Source organism: Syngnathoides biaculeatus, chromosome 2 (assembly GCF_019802595.1).
Source record: "Syngnathoides biaculeatus isolate LvHL_M chromosome 2, ASM1980259v1, whole genome shotgun sequence".
NCBI classification, from domain to species: domain Eukaryota; kingdom Metazoa; phylum Chordata; class Actinopteri; order Syngnathiformes; family Syngnathidae; genus Syngnathoides; species Syngnathoides biaculeatus.
The window spans coordinates 6,004,636-6,022,056 of record NC_084641.1 but is presented as its reverse complement, the minus strand read 5'-3'; the positions used below and the strand labels follow the sequence as shown (position 1 = coordinate 6,022,056).

Sequence of the window (17,421 nt, the reverse complement as noted above, 5' to 3'; positions counted from 1 at the left end):
CAATTGAATTTGGGGAGATAAACGAAATTTGTTTCGCAAATATACTAGCAAGTGGCTTTGACGATAATAAAGGAATGGTTTCTGTGGGGAAAACAATACTGGGGCTGGGGGGGGGGCCTTAACGTCTCTTTACAGTCGTCTCACGCACCCTCAGATACGTTTGGAAATACCTGTTCACAATTCATAACTCTTTTGGGAAACCCTGGAATGAAGAATAAACAGGATTAGCTTCGTTTCGCTGTTGCAAATGGAAAGGTATTTGAATGGGACTGTATTTTATGCCCTTGCATTTAAAATATATGGGACTAGTACTCGCATGAAAGACTGGATTATTGGAAAAAACGGCGATCACGTGAACGCAGCACGCTTGGTGATTGGTCACAACCGTGTGGCGCTTGGATGAGGAAGATGATGTTGGTGGTGGTGATGATGATGATGATGATCCCTGTGGCAAGTGTACGTGGGCGAGCGTTCAGTTGAGTTCACACGTTCTGAAATGGAGTTGTCGTGGGTTTCTTGTTAATAATGTCATGCTACCGAGAGACAGACATTATTATTTGGCCTTCTAGCCAAATAGTGAATGGCCGCTTGCGAGGAGCGGACGGGGACAGTCGTCAGGCGGCGGCGACGGTGGCGACGGGCATCGTGTGAGGAGCAAGAAAAAGACGAGCACCGGCGGCGCCAGACAAGCGAAACAACGCCGGCGGAGGAACGGAGCACTGGACTCCACCGGCGGCGGAGCTCCACAGACAACTCGATCTGGGTCATTTTCAAGCCTTACAACAGCAGTGAAAACATACTACAGGCGGTCTTTTCTTTTTTTTTTTTTTTTTTTTTAATCTATACATATAATAGCGTGTTTTCTTTTTAAAGGTTTTTAGTGTAAATACCGAGCTGCAACGTTTGTACAAAGAAATACATCACGTTTATTTTTTTGCTTAATTGCTACGGTTTTTTTTTTTTTTTAATAAATGCATCGCGGGACCTGACGAGACATGATGTGGCATTCGGGTGAGTGTAGTTTATTTATTAAATTCTCTTAATATTATGTTGGAATGTTATCCCACTCCAATTGAAGTCCGTTACAATATCTCCCCTCTAATGACTACTCATATTGTAACTGAGTCTAATGAAGTGGTTCCTGTTTGATACTGGACCTGAAAGAGCACAATATTCGGGTTGATTTGTGCGCGTTCATGCTCATAGCGATTTCACTTGTGAAATAAGCAGCATTTACAGGCATCTGGTCTACATCAGAGGTCAACATCAGCCACCTTTTGCAATAGGAGAGCTACTTAGGAACTGAGGAATACAGTTTGATACACATATGAAATAAGCAATTTGCTCAAATTACCTTTCAAACTCTTTCACTGCCATTTACTGCAATATACAGTATTTAAAAAACGTATTTTAACTGAAAGGGCTGGCAGTGAGCTAAAAGTGAACGTGAAGAATGAGCATGTTAATGATTTCTCACAATAATTATCAACATTAACTTACCATGGCAGGAAACGGATACATAATATGAAACACTTTATTTTTATGAATCTCTGGAAGTGTTAATCTTCAAAGGATCATATAGTTTTAATTTTCAAATGATAACTTATCTGACATTCCTATAGAAATCACCATGTCCCATCACTGGTGAGGTATTTTTAGAGTAGGCCTGGAGGCTACTCATGGTCCTGGTGACCTGGTGCCCGTGGGGAACCATGTTGGTGACCCGTTGTTTACGTGCCGCAAATTAAAAACAACAAGAATCTTCCCAAAATATATGTTTGTTGTTCTTGTTTTTTTTTGCTCTTGTATTGATGTACAAGTATTACATCTGATGTCCATGGCAAGGGCGAGTGGGTGCTCACTTGACTAAAAAAGGCCGACAGCTGCTGAGCCACTCCAGTCAACTCTGATCTCACCCAGCTCAGTCATCCATAAAGTTTCTGCCAGCCTTTTGCAGGGATAAAAAAATGCTTGTTAGCCACTTAAATAGGATGTAATGGGAGCTCAAGAGTCTGTTAAGGTGACGTTTTCCCTCTCTCACCTGGACATTGTGCCATAGGATGGTTCTGCTGGTCAAGGGCAATGGAAGAACAGAAAATGCGGCTTAGATAACACATACTTGTTTGTGTCTCTCCCCACAGTGTGTGCTACCTACACTCCATTCGCCCATGCCTGACCTAGATTGGACAAAAGTTCTTGTGTTTTCAGCTTTGGCTACGCTAATGCAAGGAGAACAATCAGTGTGTGTTTGAATTTGCTTGATATTTCTCACAAGATGTCGTCAGTACATTTTCTTAGGTGGACAATGCAACATGTTCAAGTCACTCGTGCATCCGCTGATCTGCTGGAGTGCAATTGTTATGATGCAACTGATGGCCCTTGCTTTATTTTCTTGATTTCAATTGGACAGACAGTCCTTTTGTCAAACCAGGCCAACATGAGCTTTGACCTCATGGTGCCTCTTACACCATCTTCATCCATCACTAAGCCTCTGTCTCACTCTGTGGGAATAACGCTGAGTGTGAGCCAAATTCTGGATATGTTCAAGTGCTACATTAATAATGCTGGGAAATGTAGTTGCATTAGTTTGCATAAGTTATCCAATAAGGGTCATGTTTTTTCGGTAATGGCTCTGTGGATAGCAGCTTTTACTTACTGTTACTGTTTGAAAATGCAGTATGGCATTGCAATAACAATGTATCACCTCATTTTCACAATTGGTAACAACCCCAGCAATTGCTTACTAAACTGCAGATGGTTGATGCCCTCAGAAGAAAGAAAGAAAGAAAAAAAGGAAGTGAGCCAGTATCACATTTGAGTCATTGATGGTCCAATGGTACTACAAGTACGTCTGCCGGCAGGGTGTTTAATTGCCACTCTGTGACAGTGTGAATGTGAATATGAATATGAATTATTGTCTGTCTCTATTCTGTATACATTTGGTGAGTTACTGGTGGCCAGTGCAGGTTGGCATGAGCCTGTATCAGATTCTGACTGTGTGATATCTTTGAGCAAAAATATATTGGTTTGCTGGTATTTCAATTCTGATCTAGAATTTGTTGAAATGAAAGGTAAAATGTTATTAATCAACAACTTAAAGTGCGCGTGACATCCCTATAAACATTCTAAAGATCAGTTAAGATCTAAATAGATATTGTAATGAAAAATACATATAACAGTATTCACTTCAATGTCTATACCAAAAAAAAAGTGAGCGGAGAGCGCGTCATCCATGCACAAAGTTGCGCAATTGATTGTCCCTCGACATCCAAGTGGTCGCCATATTAATCGCGTCATCTGTCATTGACGTCATCGTCACTTCACGTTGAAAACGCGCAGTGCCTGCTACTATGGAAACCGAACAGCAGAGATATTCGCATTTTTCCAACGCCCCTTCTGACACGGAAGCTCTTTTCGAAAAGGACAACACCACACAACCGAGTGAAGTTACCGGGGCAATATTACACTATTGTTTCGAGCCCTCAGGGCAATATTACACTATTGTTTCGAGCCATATTCCGATGATATGCCATCATGGCCAAACCGCATCGCGTCCGATCCACTTCCGCGGCGGAGTTGAGCCATCGAGGCTTATCGGAGCCGGCTGGTGTGGCTTATGACGGAGCCTAGCGGTGCTGCTTTGTGTTCACAGTCGAGTCGCCGCGCTTCATGCTCGCACGCGACTGAGTAACGCATTCTCGGTTGGGTTCTTCAGAGCCGCCCCTGTCGCAAAGCCCGACGCGCAGCCTTCGCGGAAGATGTGACCGCCGAACGCGGCGCCTCAGCCGGTGTGGCTGAGTTTCGGCCCGCTGTGCTATATAAGGAGGGGGTGGAGCCGAGCTATGTTGCAGGCTAAGTGAGACATTGTTGGCTTGGCGACGCGCACATGGACACATTTCATACGCGGATCTTTTGTTACGTTATGAGAGAGACCGATTACGTGGTCCGCCCCAAACAATTTTTTTTTTTTAGTAGCTGTATACACACCTACCTGTTATTTGGAACCCACGAAGCTCTCGTCCTTTGCACCTGTGCAATCCATTTTTCACAACGAACAGGGTCTCTTTCAAACTTATGAAGGGTAATTCCATTCTCCCGAGTGTTCAAGCAATGTCTAGCAATGCAATGAACCGGCATTTTGGCTAACACGAAGGAACAACGAGCTACCTTCGCGGAGGTAAGACTAATGGAAACAAACGACTCCACGAGGGGGCGCCACTGTCCTTTACGTCACTTCCTGCTTCTCCTTGACAACAAATTCCTGGAAGGATTTTCATGATGGGAGTTACAAAAACCTGTATACGTCAAAATCATGTTTTGTGGTGAAAAAACACATAGGACCATATTGGCTGTGGGTTTTTCCATTAATGATATACCAAAAATCATCCGTTTGACGACACTTGAGCTTTAAATTTCTGGTGGGATACACAACTGTAATGTTCAGTCTTGTCTTCCTGAGGGAATGTGGCTGCAGGAAGAAAATATGACAACGCTTTGGCTGACAGCAGTAGCCAACAATTTGCTTTTGTTCATTTATTTTGTATCTTTTTTCTTCAGCAATGAAAGAAAAGGCAAAAAATAAATTAGTCAACTTAATACAGTAGATCAATGATGAAAAGCAGTTGAGTGGCCTGTTGAAGGACTGTTCATATAGCCAGTGACATTAACAGTTTAAGACCAAAACTATCTGCTGTGCATCTTTATTACTGACACGGTACACCACATCCATCCATCCATTCTCAATACTGCTTATCGTTCTCAGGGTCACAGGTCAGTAGAGCCTGTTCAAGCTGACGAAATGCGGAATACACGCCTAACTGGTCGCCACTCAGTCGCAAAGCATATATATAGAAAGACAACCATTCGCACTCACATTCACACCGTCACTGAGTGGGAACTGAAGAAGCGGTGCTTGCAGTTAAGTACATGGAATGTACCACTAAACCATCAGTTGGGCTGGGCATTGAGATTCAAGAACCGATTGGAAGCGGGACTAAGCGTTCGTTTCTCCTGGAATTGTTCAACTTTAAAAAAAAAATGGTTCACTGTTTCTATGGCTACAGTCTGCTGATCCAGAAGAAGTCGTGAAAACCAGTGGAGAAGTGGTTAAAACCAACAAAGAATATGCACGAAGACGCCCCTTGTGCTCAACGGGAGCGGCAAACGAAAGTGTGTCTTAACTATGTTAGAATAAATGAGCAGTCGTTTTAGTGCAACACTTGAATTAGGATTGGATTGTGTCAAGGAGGCTTTCATAATGTGTAGAAGTCTGACATGCTCCCTCCTACTCCGAGCCCCAGGCTACACTGCATGGAACTTCAATTGTTAATTGAGTGAGTAAAACAATAAAACACGGTGGCTCAAATAAGTATTTAACATGTCACCTTTTTTTTTTCATTAATTATACAGCGACTGAAATAAATATTTAATGCGTCACTAATTTTCTCATTAAATATATTACTAAAGGTAATTGACTATTGACTCGAAATTTTCACCATATATTGGGAAGAACCCAAGTAATCCATACATACAAAAGAAAGTAGAACAAATGAACTCAGAAATGAAGTTGTGTGTAATAATGAAGTTGTGTGTAATGTCAAATGACACAAGGAAAAAGTTTTGAACACAGCAACTGATATTTATTCAAGAATTTGTACAAAATCCTTTGATTGTAAGGACACCACCATTATGTTCCCACCTTCAGAACTTTACTGTTGGTATCGTGTTTTAAGGGTGCTGTGTATTGCCATTTCTTCTCCTAACATCGTGTGCATTAAGGCGTCCAAACAGTTCAATTCTGCTCTCATGCAACCAGACTATATTTGCACAGTATTTAACGGGCTTGTCCAAATGTTATTCAGGAAACTTTAAAGCAGCCTTGAGGTGCTTTTTTTTTTTTTTTAAGCAATTGCGTCTTGTATGGCGAGCGTGTATAACGGCCATGGCGCTGGCATGACTATATTTTCCTTGTGACAGCAATACCTGCTAATTCGAGATCTTTTTGAAGCTTTCCACAGGTGATCCCTTCCTTCCTGGAGAACTCTTCTGATTATTCTTTGCACTCCTCTGTGAAAAATCCTGTGAGGAGCACCTGATCAAGACAAATTTATGGTGCTATGATCAGATTGGCTTTCCACTTGCATATTATGGCCCCAACCTTGCTCACTTGAACATTCAGAAGCTTAAATATCTGCCTGTAACCAATGCCATTGTTATTGTTTGCATCATTTTGCGATGGTCTTGAGACAGGTCTTTTCTCTTACCTCTCATGCGTTCTGTCTTGAGTCACAACTTGGCAATCAGTTTTTGTAGCCCAAGAACTAACGCTGCACCAGCTGATATTCAATTGCACTGACAAATGACTGGATTGCTGTTTGATTCTTGATAGATTTTAGGTGTTGTCTTGGCTCTCCAAATCTTTTTGCACGCCCTTTTCTTTATGCGTTCTGACATTAGGTTTTTGGGAACAAAGCTACAGATTGTACCCATCCATTATCTGAGGTGCTCATCCTCTGAAGTGTTGTGAGACTGCTGGAGCCTATCCCATCTACAGTATCAATGGACAGGAGGCAGGGTACATGATAACTGGTTGCCAGCCAATTGCTGGGCACCTAGAAACAAACAACCATTTGCACTCACAAGCACACCTAAGGGCAATTTAGAGTCTCCACCAAATGCATTTTTTTGGGATGTGTGAGAAACTGGACTCTCCAAAGAAAGCCCATATAGGCATTGGGAGACCATGCAAACTCTACACAGGCAGGGCTGGGATTTGAACCCCAGTACTCAGAACTGTGAGGCCGACGCTCTAACCAGTCCTTCCACCTTGCCACCCAAACAAAAATTGTATTATATGTCTTGTTTCTTTAGTTTTACAATTAACTAATACTGTTGTGGCAATTAAAAAGCTTCAAGGATGTGCCGGGTGGCCGGAATAACTTGTCACACGCTACGGTTGGGTATCTTGAATGAACCATGAATTTGAGCGATTCCCAGTTGCAATTCCGGTTCCTTATTTCAAGTCTGGTTCCAAACAATTCTTGGTTTCACCGCTTCTTCTGGATGAGCGGACTGTAGGCATCGAAATTGGGAATCAAAATTTTTACCTGTGAATGCTTCTGATCATTGGAACGTTAGTCCAAGCAATACAGGACCATTCAAGTTGCTTTTACAATGCATACACACTACACCGTGTCGGCTCACAAATTGTTTTTTTTCTTGAATTATCATGGTTTTGTGATCATGAGGAGCAAAAATCAAAAGCATGATTCATGATCATTTCTATTAATGCCCCGGCGCTAGTTGAAAGTCACCTCCCCCGCTCCTCCCCGTCCTCTGATCTCCTACCAACTGTAGCTGCCACCATCAGTACAGATATTTGGCTATAGTATACTGTAGTAGCTGTCTTCATTCACACATTCAACACTGCCACATATTGGATTAGGCAAATCCCTCAAGCCTTTTTTGCCTATGCTGCCCCTCCACTCTTGATCTCTCTCTTGTCCTTATTCACACACACACACACACACACACCACACACACACACACACACACACACACACACACACACATACAAACACATTTTCCCACCCATCTTTGAAAGCCACTTGGGACCTGCATCCCTCCCTCACTCCCTCCCTTCTTCCATCTCCCCAGTTTCCAACTCTGCTGTCCAATAACGATCCCTTCCTGTCCCCCCTCGCCACTTTTTATCCAGTCCTTTCATCTCAGTGTCCCACCCCCACTGCACACAAACAGTACCCAGGCTCATTTTTTCTCTGCCTGACTGATTTCCTGCAAGTTTGGATTTAGGGATTTGATTTAATGTGTGATTAAATAAAATTTCTGACTTTCCAATGGACAGCGCCATCTTGAGGTTTGACAAAAAATTCATTACGCTGGTCAAACTTTGATTTGACAGCAAAGTAACTGGAATACAAGAAATTATTGCAGGGGTGTGATAAAAATGGCTTAGTTTTTATGCTCCCCACTTACAGTTTACATTTTCAAGATTCTTGTAATATTTGTTGCATTGATATAGTTGACCATTTTTACGTAACAGTGGTTAAATAAAATGTATTATTTTAAATAAAAAAAAATATGAATGACACATTTTAGTTTTGAATTTTACTTTTTAAATTTATTTCAATAAATCATTGGTTCATTGTTTATAATTAAATTACTGTTAAATGAGGACTTTAGAAAATGAAAATGAAAAACGATTTTACATTTTAAATACACATTGACCTATTTATTTCTAACCTCATATCTCAATTGCCCATCTACTTCCCATCTACCAATTTAAAAGTTAAATGTGTCCCTTTAGCATAAATGTTTGCTCATATTTGCCTCGAGTTGATCATTTGTGTATAAAGAGTTTTGAAAAATAAAAAACCTTTGTAATTATTAGTTTAAAATATATATATTTTGTCAACCAATTTTTAATTTAAACTTCTAGTTGTTAGTTTTTTTTTTTTTTAGTCCTAACACAGACATTCACACCTGCTGAAAATGTATTGTTCATTAAGTCATTTAAATGGTCGCTATTTTCAAGCACAGTTTTCTCATGGTGCCAGCCATTTTACAAGTTTCTTTGAAAAGTACCGTACTATAAGCTGCACCTTGTGAAGAGCACAGAATAGGTACACAAAATGAATGCACTAAGTTTAGTCTACAAAAACAAACAATACATTCTACGTAAAAAAAAATGTAATCATAAACTTTCTCAAAAATGACAAAGGAGCATCTGTAATTCATTCACTGTTATATAAATAATCTACATATAACATAATAGGTATGAGCGAGGTGAATGTTTGCTAGTTTTTTTTTACTTAAACTCTTTCCGGGCAGGGGTCACAAATTTGCAACAGGTTTAATATAATCGAAAATTTTAAGTCTAGAGTATCATTTTCTGAAAGTATCAGATTTTTCTCCCTGCAAACTTTCATTTGGTCCAGAGAGTTAAAATGGTAATTGCTATCTTGTTAATGCTAATTATGATAGCTAACTATGTAGCAATTTGGTCCACCAGGTTCTGTACACAAAATTTATACCATGCAGTTAGTTTAAGGACTGAAGTCCATTCCTCATAAATGAGAACCAAATGTACGTTGGTAATGAAAAAATAATGTTTGTGTGTGTGTGTGTGTGTGGTGTGTGTGTGTGTGTGTGTGTGTGTATATATATATATATATATATATATTCACCCACGCACACTCCACAATGTGTGTGTGTGATTGAGAGACACTGAAGTGTTGAACTCGTTTGATGTTCTTTGGTAACTTATGTAGAGATGGTATGTTGATTTCCTGGGAACGCCTTGCCCTGAGGACCTACAGCTGTTGCCAGTAAGCTCCTGCCTACTGGGCAGTTTGCCTATTTTATCACTTGTTGTGTTCAACCGTAATGGTCCCGACATCCTCCTTGAACGCCATAGACAATTAGTGCTTTAACATCCCATATCATCCAATTTGATGTCCTATTTAAACCTCTTCCAGTCCACACTACTCAGGAAAGTAACGCTTTGATGATTGTAATACGGTTGTGTTCAGTATTGACCTGTGAGATTGTAATTCCATTGTGAGTGTAAGGAATTATTCATTCATCCATCATCAGTTCTGCTTATCCTCAATAGGGTCGCGAGTCTGCTGGAGCCTATCCCAGCTATGTTTGAGCGAGAGGCATCTTACACCCTGCACTAGTTGCCAGCCAATTGCAGCGCTCATCTAAACAAACAACCATTCGCATTCACATTCACACCTACGGGCAATTTAGGGTCTTGCCTACCCTACATGTTTTCGTTTTGTTTTGGGATGTGGGAGGAAACCAGAGGAAGAAAGCATTTGGGAGGAAACCAGATTACCCAGAGAAAACCCATGCAGGGACTGGGAGAACATGCAAACTCCACACACTCAGGGCTGGGATTTGAACCCTGGTCCTTAGAGTGAGGTTGACGTGTTAACCAGTTGCCCACCATACCTGAAAGGAATAATTTGAGTCAATTGAGTCAATTGTTTGAAATGAGTGACCAGGTGCCTTGATAAAAACTCTTTGCTATCTGGTCGCATCAAGGCAACTGGTCTCTTCTTGTTTGTTGACATTTTCTGACATTCTTCAAGCAGAATACAGAAATGATGAATAATTATTTGCATAACGGTAATATTCACATGAAACACTGTTTTGGGGTGGCTGATTCTGTCACATGTAACCACTGCGCACCCCGCACACCGTTACTGTAGAGCCAATACTAAGCATGGTTTTCATTTTTGCGACAATTTAAGGTGTTGCTATGAAGTGAAAGCTATTTCTTGCTCAGACTCTGGGCTGGGAAATCTCACGAAAATATCAGCAACATTATTTTTTTTTTATATTGACTGGACTGCACTTATACACTTTATACAATCACAGTTCCCAAACCCTCATATTCACAGAGCAATGGGTAGGTGCTGCATGCAACACTGGCAGGCCCACTCGGAGTAAATTAGAGTTCATTGTCTTCCTCAAGCACACGTCATGTACAGTCAGGGGGCGGGGGGGAGAAGCACCTACCATTCAGTTACTGGAATACCTGCTTTACGTTGTCAGTCAGAGCCACCCATATTGTCTGATCATAATTATTATCATTTTTGAAACATTTTAAACTTTTTTTTTGCCCGCTACAAGACAAAAGAAGCTAGAGAGTAATTAAAAATTTATATTCATGTTTTTTTTTTTTTAAACCAGTGCTGACTAAACTTTTTTTGCATCACGGACAGATTTATACTAAACTTATACCCGGTAGCCTCGCTTTCGCTTTCTCCTTCATGTTTCGTGGCGCGTTCACTGTGGGGGCAATATATCTGCATCAGAGTGGACTTGGTGCGTAATAGTTAACTGTCGCAATAAACTCAAATTTTAAGTCGTACTCCTGATATAAGGTTTCATAGCCGAACATTTTGTTCAAAAGAATAAATCTTTTCATTAAATGTAATGAACTGAGTTAGTTTATGCAACGATTTAATTTTTTAAACTCTGCAACTGTTAGCCAGGTCACTCAGACTGGAAACAGAAGCGTTCTGTGCAGTCTCAACGTATCAATGGAGGTGCGCAGCTGTTGTGCAGCAGAGATGTGATTCATTTTCAAAAATAAAATACACTGACACTCAAATTACAACAAAACAAAAATTATATGAATTGTTCATTCATTCCCCAGTTGAGATAACAAATGCATCATGGCCCGATACCGGTCTGTGGCCCGGAGGTGGCGGACCACAGTTTTAAATAGTATAACTACAGGCGATCATTCATGTTAATGTTTTTTCTAAAGACACTTGAATTTGTGCCTGGGCAAAGAGTGCTGGTGGTAAATTGGAGCTTTGGTGCTGAAAAAGCCAGCAGACGGTTGTCACCAGTGGATATAGACTTGCGCCGGGCTCATCTGACAAAGGAGGGCCCTTGCATGTTTTTAATTGGCTTTGCAGAACAGCTAATTTATTATCCAGTGAGTGACATTTTTCTAGAAAAGAAGGCGCTTAGGAGCTGAATTTTGCAATGGTTAGCATTTGCCTTTGCTATTAGCCCATCACAACAACCGTCCTTCTGCATACGGCTAATCTGCCCCTGCTTGCTCGTCTGTTGGGTTGAGCTGGAAAGTGAGTGGACGCTGGGTCATGCCCAGAGGTCCACTCCAAATGGTCGCAAGTGTCGCCGTTATGAACTCAAAGGCACTGGATCATTGTTTGTGCTGGCATTCACATGCTAATTTACTGTGGAAATTGACTATACATGATGTTTTGAGAATTTTAGGCCCATTACTATAATGTTTTGGGTTTTTTTACAAACAGGCCAAAAAGTTCTTGGTCCATTGTATTTTCTTTAGAAATCTTATTTTTCACTATCTTGGAGTCCTTCAGGTGTTTTTTTTTCCTTTTTTCTTTTTTTGCAAACAGCATGTGGGCTTTAATGTGTGTTCCACTGAGGAGAAGGTTCCATTGGGCCACTTTGCCATAAAGCCGGGATTGGTGCAAGGCTGCAGTGAGAGTTGACTTTCTAGAACTTTCTCCCATCTTCTGAGTGCATCTCTGAAGCTCAGCCACAGTGATATTTGCTAGGAAGGGTTCTGGTCATCTCAAATGTCTTACATTTAAAGATTATGGACGCCACTATGCTCTTAGGAACCTCAAGTGAAGCAGAGTTCTTTTTGTTACATTTCTGTGCCGTGCCACGATTCTGTCTCCAAGCTCTTCGGGCAGTTCCTTTCACCTCATGATTCTCATTTGCTTTGACATCCACTGTGAGCTCTAAGATATTATACAGACGTGTGTGGCTTTCCTAATCAAGTCCAATCAGTATAATCAAACACAGCTGGACTCCAAAGATGGTATGGAACCATCTCAAGGACGATCAGAAGAAATGGAGAACACCCAAGTTAAATATATGATTGTCACACGAATGGGTCTGGTTACATATGGCCGTGTGATATTTCAGTTTTTCTTTTTTAATAAATCTGCAAAGAAATCAGCAATTCTCTATTTTTCTATCAACATGGAATGCTGTGTACATAATGAGGAAAAAAGAGGTTAAATTGTTTTAGAAAATGGCTGTAATATAAGACTGAACAATTTAAGGGTTCTGAGTACTTCCTGTACCCACTATACAGTACCTCATGGCCACCGGTTTCAAGATAAATGTAGTTTGCCCTAGCATCTTGGAATGTGGCGTAGCTGGAACTCCTTGTTTTCTTGGAAGCACTTGGTTTTGGATCAGCCTATTGTGTTTGTTATGTGACTGACAACTAATAGCTTGGATCGTTTTGAAACGAGTTGCGACGTGCGTGAGGCTTTCCTTTTTAGTTGAAGAAATATTATATATATATATATATATAATATATATATATATATATTATATATATATATATATATATATATATATGTATGTATGTGCTGTCTGCAAGCCAAGAGCACATTTCAGTAGAACAGATAAGTGTGGTCCTTGTGGGTGGGTTGTTGAACCCGAAGGTGCTGCAACCTGAGATAGAACTACCTAACAACAGTGGCCTTTCACTGACCCATGTTTTGTTGTCAAGTAATACTGTATGTTTAGCATCATACTGTGAGTTAGTACACTGACCAGGACCCTATTCTCTATTTCCCTGCTGTAGATCCTGATATTTGTGCAAGTGCATGGCTCACTGCATGTGTTTGACTATTTGGGAGATTGGTATGCACCAATCACTGATGGTGTAGTGGTACAGGTAGATTTACCTGGGATTGGTGCAGACAGTTAAGTTCCCACTCAGTGCCGCTGTGAATGTGAGTGCGAATGGTGGTCTGGGTCTATATGTGCCCTGCAACTGACTTGGGACCACTTCACTGTATAGTAGGCTTTTCGCCCCAAGTCAACCAGCGCCCCGTGACGCTAACAAGGCTAACCGGTGTTGAAAATGGATGGATGAATAGATGGTCTGGCCCAAGCACGGTGTTCTGGTTGTATACTTGGAGATGTGCCTGGCGGAGTGACAATTTGATGGCAGAAAGTTGATCTAAACGTAAGCCTACTGAGACCACATCTATGTCCTGGTGCGAATAAGACTGCTGAAATAAAATGATTTTGGCGAATTTGATAGACAGATTAAATGTAGTCCTCTGCACAAAGAATGTGGTGCCATGTCTCTGGTGAGACTGTCAGTTGTGCCTCCGTTAAAGGGAATGAGAGGAGTCGCATTGATTGACTCCACTTCAGTTGACTGTAAACACTACCAGTAGAGTTGGGTGATGATAGAAAAAAAATATTTTGATTGATATTGAAATCGCAATTTATAAACACAATTATTGTTGGACTCAGAACTCAGTATCTATTCAACTACCAAAACTCAACTTTAAATATAATTTAATAGAAAAATGAGAAAAGACATTAGTAACAAGTACAATAATTGATTTGAAGTAATAACAATAAAGTGCAATTAATAAAAACAACTACCTGTTGTTCCTAATATAGGTGCGCCCTGGCTCCTTAGGGGCAGTTCGATACAAACAGACACGGACACACATACACGCACACACATACACGCACACACACACATACAGGAGCACATCGATTTCTTGACAGACTCAGCTTGTATTTTGCAGTTTTTTGTCATTAATAAACAGTTTTTTATTTTTTTGGTCCTATTCAGCTGTTAGGTAAAACAGAAAGGAGGATCTGTATCCCTTTTATGCTTCAACAGTTTAACTGTGCAAAAAGATGCCACTGTCTTTGTATTCTGATGGATTTTTATTGAACAATTTCAGTCAGACAGAACAATGTTTTAAGGGGAGTGACGGGAAAAAAAGGTAAGACAGTGGAAAGATAACTAAATAATACAGTATAGGAAGAGAAGACAACAAAAGATGACAACTGTAATCAAGATTGGTTAACCATTATATGCCTGGTACAATGAAATGGGTTTGAGTATTTTACGTGGCAGTAGTGTTACATCCTGTAAAGAAAGGACAGGACAATAGAGAACAGTACTAGACACTGAATGGGTAGCAACTACGGGAAAATGAAATTTCAGTATTTTGAGGGTAACAGCCTGTCAGCAACATACATACATACAACATTCATACGGCAACGACATGATGACATATGCTCCTCCTCAGCCCCTAACTGTCCGTGTTGTTTTTGTCCTCCTGCAGGCTTCAGTTGAAGACAATTGCTCGAAGACTGCATCTCTCCCCGTAAGCATGTGAAAATACGCTCCTTGAGTGTGTTAATAAGGCCTTCAAGTCGTGCTGTTTGCTTGGCTTAGTTGTGTCCTCAAGTGGATTCTGAAGAAAATGTGGAGGATGCTACAAAGGAAAGTGAGCACGTAAAATATTCTCCTCTGATCTCACTGTGGAAGAAATGATAAATATGAGAGGGAGGAAAGTGGCTGAGGGTCACTAGTTTGAGGACAGCTGACACCTTTTAGGACAAGGAGAAAAAAAGTCTGGAGAACTGAGAGAGAGCAAGAGAGAGTTAGGCAGACAGGGACTGACAGAGAAGAAAAGCTGCAAGAGGGGTCTCGGCAAATTTCCATGGCTACCGACCCAGGAGAGCCGACGGGCACAGAGGACTCCTCGGAGAAATCCGATGGACAGAGGAAGGAGGACCTGAACCAGGAGGGTTGTGTGAACACGCAGAGCAACAGGACATACAGCAACCCTTCAGATGTCCTTCCATCTCAGGCTGATGGAAGGGGAAGGACTGGAGAAGAGCATCGAGAAACTGGAATTGCACATCAGGAAGCTGTGGTAGCCTCAGTCACACCTCAGATTTTCTTCTCAACGCCCACATTACCAGTTGATACAGGACAGAAATGTCAGAGGCGGGAGAAGCGCTTCTTCAGGAAGAGCGTAGAGATTTGTGAGGACGAAGATGACGTAGTTCTCCCAGAAGCTCCTCACAGTGCGCCCCACTTAGAGCTGCGCTCCTTTGACCCAGTCTTCACCAGCAATGTGCAAGGAGCTGTGTCCTGCGCTGCCTTGCGCCAAGACCCATCTTGCCCTAGTGACCAGGAGCCTGGCAAGGGTGGCCCTCCTTCCTCACCCTCCCAAAAGGGGAAAGAGAGGGAGCGCGAGCAGGAAGAGGAGGCAGAAATGAAAGCTGTGGCCACCTCTCCTGGAGGCAGGTTCCTTAAATTTGATATTGAACTGGGCAGAGGAGCTTTCAAGACAGTTTTCAAAGGCCTGGACACTGAGACCTGGGTGGAGGTGGCTTGGTGTGAACTTCAGGTAATGAAATACTTTTATTTCAATCCTTGCTGATTTGTGGGATGCTGTTATCCACGTTCGCACTTTTTTTGTGTTACCTGAACTATTCACTGAAATTCCTATCCTCTTTCTGTAATGCTCTAAGATGCCGCAAGATGGCTTCAAAGGCCTGGTTAATAGGAATGTAGTATTTTGTGTAAAGGAAGTATGTTGATGAAATAGATCTCAACTGAGAGACTAACAGCTTTGAAGATGCGGAGAGCCTTTGGCGAATTTAAATGCTCACTTTCGTATATTTTTTGTAAATCAAATACTCTGTTATCTAGTTTTAAGGGTAATATCAGCCCCGCCTGTGTGGGTTTTTCTCTGGGTTTCCTCTCACGTCCCAAAAACATGGATAGTAGGTTTATTGAAGACTGTAAATTTCCCATAGGTGTGAATGTGAGTGTGAATGTTTGTTAATATGTGCAGTTCGATTGGCTGGTGACCAAGGCTCAGCATGCCTGTGACCCTACTGAAGATAAGCAGTAAAGAAAATGGATGGATGGATAACGGTGATAGCACATTAATCCACTACAGGAGAACTTCCCTTGAAACCTTTACATCCCAGCTCTAAGGAGGAGTTTTAGCGTGCTTGACTGTCTTTTCGAAAGGTGTTATGAATTATAGGCTCAGTGCTACTTCTGAGGGATCTAGTCAATGTTGTTAAAATGACTTATTAATTTAATGTTTGTGTATAACCCCGATGAATACGTATAATATTTGGTGCACTTTCACCATGCGACACAAGCTTGTGTCACTCATTGTTGCCTGTCTAATGTAATGAAGCATGAGATGGAAATGAAGGCTGAGGCGTTAATCGTACTGGATTGTACCATGGAGTTAATATTAGTAGTGGGAGACATTTTTGTGGAGGAGAACAGAAGGTACAATAGAAATCAGTGTTGTGCCCTCCTCCCAAAGGCAGTGCTGGCTTTGTGTGCTTGGTTGGGCGCTTATGTTGATTTCTCGGATTTATCCTCATCTGATGAAGAAATAGCAATATCGGTTGATCGGGAAGACGGAGGAATACGTCCATAGAGATTTGAACCTGTGGCTGTAAATAATGTTGAATATTTGGATGGTTGTTCGGACGGGAATGACCCGGAGTGTGACGAGCGAACTGCGGCGAGCGGCGGAGACTGTCTAGTTTAATGTAGGTTACAGTGTTCTGTGAACTGATGGATGATGTTGCTGAAAAGAAATCACATCAAAAGTTTAAGACGAACATTACAACAGTGACGAAGTGCTACATGTGAGAAAGAAAGAGAAAAGATGAGCGAAATACAGGATTACCATGGCATCCCTCCAAGGGAGCAGTTGCCTTGCTAATACTAATTCACCACATGCAGGGAGGAAACTCAAGGACACATACATGCACACCAAGGCATGGTACTGTTGAATCAAGCACCACATTGACTGCAGCACTTGCTCAACATTACGTGAGCATCAATGTATACACCTGATTAGCAAAGCCATTCTGAACCACAGGGACATTTGGATGTGTGCTTGGGATAGTAAGATTGGTGATATCGAGGTTATAATTGACTCATGATGAAGATAACATACAAAAGACCACATCACATAATGCTTTAAGAAGGCCATTTACAAGTCGATGGTTTTTGTGGGAGCACCTTGCTTATCTTCTTCTGGCTGCAAAGACAGGGAAGCC

The 17,421-nt window shown here is 41.4% G+C and overlaps 1 protein-coding gene across 6 annotated transcripts in view; it reads left to right on the top strand.

The window, feature by feature from the left end:
• Nucleotides 1-429: 429 nt before the first annotated feature.
• The window catches only part of wnk3 (WNK lysine deficient protein kinase 3), a 55,109-nt gene continuing 38,117 nt past the window's right edge, over nucleotides 430-17,421 (top strand). For 5 of the 6 annotated variants that reach the window (XM_061829097.1, XM_061829107.1, XM_061829076.1 and 2 more), the window contains exons 1-2: nucleotides 430-1,011; nucleotides 14,655-15,731. In XM_061829097.1, coding sequence (XP_061685081.1) covers nucleotides 15,036-15,731 — 696 coding nt within the window. In that variant the 5' untranslated portion in view covers nucleotides 430-1,011; nucleotides 14,655-15,035. The remainder of the gene's footprint in view (nucleotides 1,012-14,654; nucleotides 15,732-17,421) is intronic. The other variant, XM_061829087.1, reaches the window with a different exon arrangement.